General features: G+C 36.0%; 1 protein-coding gene across 1 annotated transcript; it reads right to left on the bottom strand.

The window, feature by feature from the left end:
• Nucleotides 1–3,779: 3,779 nt before the first annotated feature.
• On the bottom strand, nt 3,780–5,617 carry LOC129281472 (THAP domain-containing protein 2-like). The gene is made up of 3 exons (XM_064113451.1): nt 5,431–5,617; nt 4,505–4,700; nt 3,780–3,923 (listed from the first exon to the last, which is right to left on the bottom strand). Exons 1-3 carry the CDS (start codon nt 5,496–5,498, stop codon nt 3,780–3,782), a joined length of 408 nt encoding a protein of 135 aa, XP_063969521.1. The 5' UTR covers nt 5,499–5,617.
• Between the last annotated feature and the right edge of the window lie 581 nt (nt 5,618–6,198).

Here is a 6,198-nt window from a genome sequence, read left to right as displayed (position 1 = left end):
GACTAAGACTCTAAAACTGAGAATTTGATCAAAGCCAAAATAAAGCAGTTCTTGAAGCTTGATGTGGTTGAAAATCAGGTTAAGATCAATTGATTTGGACAAAAATGTATGTTAAATTAGTTTGCTGACATCACGGGGTGAGAAAGTGCACTAGGGTCTAGATCACAGAAATATAATACACGTAGAAGGATTGTTGTCATTCACCGTACACACACCACGATGGCCCCGCTCGAGCGCACACGCCGCCATCTTGTGTAGAGCAAAGATCCCGGGCGTCTACTGTATGCGTTCACAGCTAGAGCACTTTGCTGAATTGAAATTGTGAATTTATTCATCATGAAACGGGCATTTAATTTTGATTATTATTTTTTCTCTCTCTTCTATTTGCCACTTGTTAGTTTTTTCTGCCTTCCCCTTTCATGCTTCTATCTAACAGCTCTTCTGCCCCCTCTCTACTAGCTATATCTGTCTGTTCTTGGTAATTTTTTTCTTCCCTTTTTCTCTTGATTCTCCTCCTTTATTTTTATCACAAATTTTCTGCCCACCCTCTCCATTTATCCTTCTTCCCTCTATAGCCATCTAATGGCTCTTGGAAATTATTCTTGCCCCTTTTTCTCTTGAATGTCCCCATTCTCTTTCTTTAGTTTTATCCAACTTCTCTCTTTATCCCCCTCTCCCTCTCATGTCATCCAATAAATCTTGGCAATTATTTCTGCCCCCTCTCCTCTTGATTTCTCTCTCTCTCACTTCTGCCAGTTCTTTTCACCCATCTCTTTCTCTTCGTTAAGTGCTGAATTTGTATTCGCTCACTTTGCTCGGAGAATCCAATTCTCTTTCCAATTCTGCCTTTCTCACTACCTCCTTATGTTTTTAATATCTTTCTCCTCTTCTGCCTTTTTTTCTATTTGCTAATAATAAATGTCAATATGAGCAAGTCAGTTAATGACATAAAAAATTGATTCCATGGTTTCAAGAGTTTGATGTGAACAATATTTATTTCTGAGCTGTGGCAATAAGAAATGTGATAAAGATTCTTGTTAAAAATACAAGAAATGATAGATAAATATACTGCAGAACAGCACACAAACAAAATAGTACTGAAGTGGTGTACAATACATGTATATTTTCAGGAAATGAGTTGACTCCACAAGATCACAAGTCGTCCATAAGCCAAACGTAATCTTTACGAAAAACCAATCTGAAGCTGAACTTCATGCAGTTACAGCAATAAAATCAACTTATTTGTGTCAATTAACTGCATAAAATCATTAAGGAATACCGTTCATCGAGAAGTGTAAAAACATCTATATTTAATTCGCATACTGTACCTATCCAAAATTTCACAGCATGTTGAATGTATGCTGTACTAGTATGAGTTTGAGCAAATATTGAATATCGTATGATAGAATCAACATAGGAGTACAAGGATTCGGAAGTACATGTGTGTATTATTGTGCACGTAGAGTATACTGTAGTTTCCTTTAAACTTGGAACATATTTAAACTTATCCCACCAGTAAAATCAGTTAAATAAAAGAAAAATCAAACAAAACATAGATTGTAAAACACTGAAAAAATTCACTTTCCATCATAAACAATTATAGGTACAGTACATCCTGGTTAGTATGCAAATGGGGAGCATCTGCCTACAGGTGCAACAGTACTTCAAAATATAACAAGTGGAATGCCTCTGGCCGTCTCACCTGCATCACGCGATTCAATATAGCAGCAGTGCTGATTTTGAAAACTACTATAACTCGCACAAGATGTTCAGTGATACTTGGTTACTCGTATTTCCACGTTTTATGAATTAGACCAATACACTTATAGAGATATGATGGCAATTCAACAAATACCCCCAACGTGGCCAAAGTTCTTTGACCTTACATGACCTTTGACCATGATCATGTGACCTGAAACTCGCACAGGATGTTCAGTGATACTTGATTACTCTTATGTCCAAGTTTTATGAACTAGACCAACACACTTTCAAATTTATGGCTGTAATTCAACAAATACCCCAATTTGGCCAAAGTTCATTGACCCTAAATGACCTTTGACCTTGATCATGTGACCTGAAACTTGCACAGGATGTTCAGTAATACTTGATTACTATTATGTCCAAGTTTCATGAATCAGATCCATAAACTTTCAAAGTTATGATGGTAATTCAACAGATACCCCCAATTCGGCCAAAGTTCATTGACCCTAAATGACCTTTGACCTTGGTCATGTGTCGTGAAACTCATGCAGGATGTTCAGTGATACTTGATTAACCTTATGTATAAGTTTCATGAACTAGGTCCATATATTTTCTAATTTATGATGACATTTCAAAAACTTAACCTTAGGTTAAGATTTTGATGTTGATTCCCCCAACATGGTCTAAGTTCATTGACCCTAAATGACCTTTGACCTTGGTCATGTGACATGAAACTCAGGCAGGATGTTCAGTAATACTTGATTAACCTTATGGCCAAGTTTCATCAACTAGGTCCATATACTTTCTAAGTTATGCTGTCATTTCAAAAACTTAACCTCAGGTTAAGATTTGGTGTTGACGCCGCCGCCGCCGTCGGAAAAGCGGCGCCTATAGTCTCACTCTGCTATGCAGGTGAGACAAAAATGATATCTAATTAATGAGCACTAATCACAAGAAATCTAAATGAAAATGTGATTAGAAAAAATAATTGAGTTATTGAATTCCAAATTTTGGCAACTTTTTCTGAAAACAGTTTTTTGCATGCCATGAAGAATATGCAATAGGTGGGCTGTACATGTATAATTTCTGTGGTTGTATTCCTCTTCCAATACTTATATAATTTCAGTGTTTTGTTCGTCAGATTTGCCTCTACTTGTTCACATATTTTTCAAGCGTGGAATATGTACATGTATTACTTAAAAAATAGTGAACATATACATGTAAATTTCAAGGTATGTATAGACTAATACATTTAGCTGCTTTCAAATTTTCATCAAAATAAAGAATTTCTTTATTTAAAACACAAAAAGAAAATGTGTTGCAGATTTAGAATAACCCTGAAAATATATTATTTCTCTAGCACTAGGTAGCATACAAAATAAATGACATGGCATTTACCCGTACACATGACATTTATTTTTTAATCATCAACAATTATATGTATTCATAATGCAATAATGAAAGAGACAAAATATTGCAACACTATTAAGGCAAGTTTTGAATAGATATTTTGGCACTGAACACATGATCAAGGCTTAAGCTATAAATTTACAATTTTGTGTGAGACATGCACACTATACTTGAATACACGGTGCTTGAATGGTTAGACATCTTGTGCTAGCTGTCTTGATAAAATTCTTTTGGATTATCAATAAGTACATGTATTGATATTGCAATAATGAAAGAGTCAAATGAAATGTAAATATTGCAACACTATCAAGGCAAGTTTTGAATAGAAATTTTGGCACTGAACACATGATCAAGGCTTATGCTATAAATTTCCAATTTTGTGTGAGACATGCACACTCTACTAGAATTCATGGTGCTTGAACGGACAGACATTTTGTGCTAGTTGTCTTGATAAAACCATCAGTCCAGACGGATATACCTGGTAATAGTTCATATTGTAATGATAAAGAAAGAGTCCAATGAAATGTTTATATTGCAACACTAATAAAGGCATGTTTTGAATACACATTACGGTACTATACACATGATCAAGTCTTTAAGTTTTCTTGTTAAGATCATTCATCAGCCTGAATGGATAACAATAATTAACATTGCAATGATAAGGAAAGTCAATGTTTTAATAATGCAACACCATTAAGGCTACATGTAGGATTGGTAGATGTACCCGCCATGCAGTGTGGTGCTTCAGTTGATACTTCAGTTGAGGTGTCCTGAAGATTTCTTGGGTGTGGAGGTTTGCGTTTTTTCAAGGTCTAAAAGGAAATTAGATTTAAAAAAAATAGTAACACAAAAATAAAAATTATATTTCCTAACTCATTACCTTGTTACTTCTTTTCTTCACATTGTCTGATTGAATTACCCCTATCCCACCCCAAATGATAACAATCTACTTGCTCATTTCAGCACTTACTAATTTCACCAATACATATGTGAAGCATACTAGTCTAACACTAAAAAAGTGACATTGAGCAGGATAATTACAGATAACAATTGTCGCATTTATGTATCCATCTGACCTGTAACTGCTGTAACAGTCAACACTCTTTGTTTTCTTCTATGCTAAATAATTTGCCCTTCCAAAACTCTTACATAGTGTATGTTCACATTCATGAGTATAATTATTCATAGCTGCCTACATGTACACATTGTTTTGTTTTTCACTTATTCCTACTGCATATGATCGAACAAGAGATTGTAAAAATACATGTAGGAGAAGTTGTGGTATTATATTAAATTAGGAAAATGAGAGAAAAGAAACCAAAGTCATTTACAGCCATGTGTCAACTGTCAACTAAAACTTTATTCCTTAAATTTGTCAAATAAATTTATTCACCTTTTGGAGATGATCAGGGAAGTTGAATATGGTTGGAATTGCACCATAACGGAGCCTGGTTGTCTGGCCAGTGCGGTCAAAGCACTCTGCTTCAAAGTGGTCTGAGCACAGGGTGGCATACTTGCTCGGTGTCCACTTGTCTCTTTTCATCTTGACCAGCCATTCCTTTAGATGGGCTGAACCAGCTTTGGGAAATCTATAAATGGATAGAGAACAAAATAAAATGATTTAATCACTTTTTAATGTATTTGGCAGATAAAATAAAATAAAGTCCTCACACTAGTGTGAGTGGTCACAACTAGCCAGGAGGCTCCTAGAGATTAAAGTCATACCACTGACGCGTGTAATCTCCACGGAACCAGGGATGGCATACCATTGCACTACACGCACCGCCATTTTCGCATAACTTAATCAAAATCGAAACTTTTCTCTAGGGTTTTGAGCCCAAATATACATTTATTTTTACAAGTAGTTTAACTCCCCGAACGCACTAATATTTATTCAAATGAAGTGTTAAATTTTTAAAAAATAATACTAGAACAGACGAGTCCTGCGCTCTGAGTGACATGCTTGGGACCCGGAGCTCCACATCATCGTCATGCACGCCCTGGCCCTGGGCTGGGTTAAACATGTTAAACAAACATTATTTATTTGAACATGACACAACCAGTATTCATTCTAATTATGTTCATCACTTTCACACGCACAGGGCCAGGCCACCCACCCAGGCCAGGGAGAATCTCTCTCGAGCTCTCCCTCTTCAGTGTCACTTGATAATATTCACACAAACACAAAACATAACGGATGGGACCGAAGGTCAGTACTGCACTACTGGCGTGCAATGCGCGATGCGTGAATACAAAACGACTAAAACCTATCTTTAAACTCTTATTTTATCGATTATTTGTGATTAAAGTACCACTTACTTGTGAAATGTTTTTCCTGACCCTTTCACGAGTCGATTAGTATAGTTGATTGCGGCACAAGAAGGCATTTTGAAGGATGATGATGATATCTTTCATTGTAAACATGGTAAAGCACGTACGATCGGAAGCTAATTCTTTTCATGCGCTATCCAAGATGGCCGCCGGCTCGCACCGGAGGAGCCAATCAGCGGCCTTTATAATCCTTCTACCTAGTTAACAATTCGTTGGTCTAGATCTAGTGCTTTCGTGCACCGAGTGAGGCCAGGCTTCTCTGTGGTGCAGCGACATTGTTGTGCAGTGGCTCCGAGTTCCGGGCCGATATAGGACCAAGAAAAAATATTTGGTTCAAGACTGGTTTCCTTCTCTTCCCCAAAAAAAAATCTTGTAAAAAAGAGAAAAGGAGAAATGTCAAGAGATAGAAAGACATTAAAAAATAAAGTTTCTCAACCAAGGGAAGGGGGTGTGCAATATGTATGAAATGCAAAACTTTATGAAATTATGATGCATTGTTTCATTATTTTTTTTCCAGTCTCATAAAAATGTTGAGAACAAAATTGCAACATGCACATTTCCATGTGGTACAAAGTTGCACAACACTGCATGTCAGACCCAAAATTGCTCTCATAAAAGTGATTTCATGTACAAATCAGTTCTATAAAAAATTAAAAAATGAATCCTCATGTTGACTTTAAATGATAAAATCAATTAGTTTTTATGTTATTCATGATTGAAATAGTGTAACCAATGATTTCCCTAAAAAGCAATAAA

This window comes from Lytechinus pictus, chromosome 18 (genome assembly GCF_037042905.1).
Source record: "Lytechinus pictus isolate F3 Inbred chromosome 18, Lp3.0, whole genome shotgun sequence".
In the NCBI taxonomy this organism is placed as follows: Eukaryota; Metazoa; Echinodermata; class Echinoidea; order Temnopleuroida; family Toxopneustidae; genus Lytechinus; species Lytechinus pictus.
This window is presented reverse-complemented; position numbering and strand designations above follow the sequence as displayed.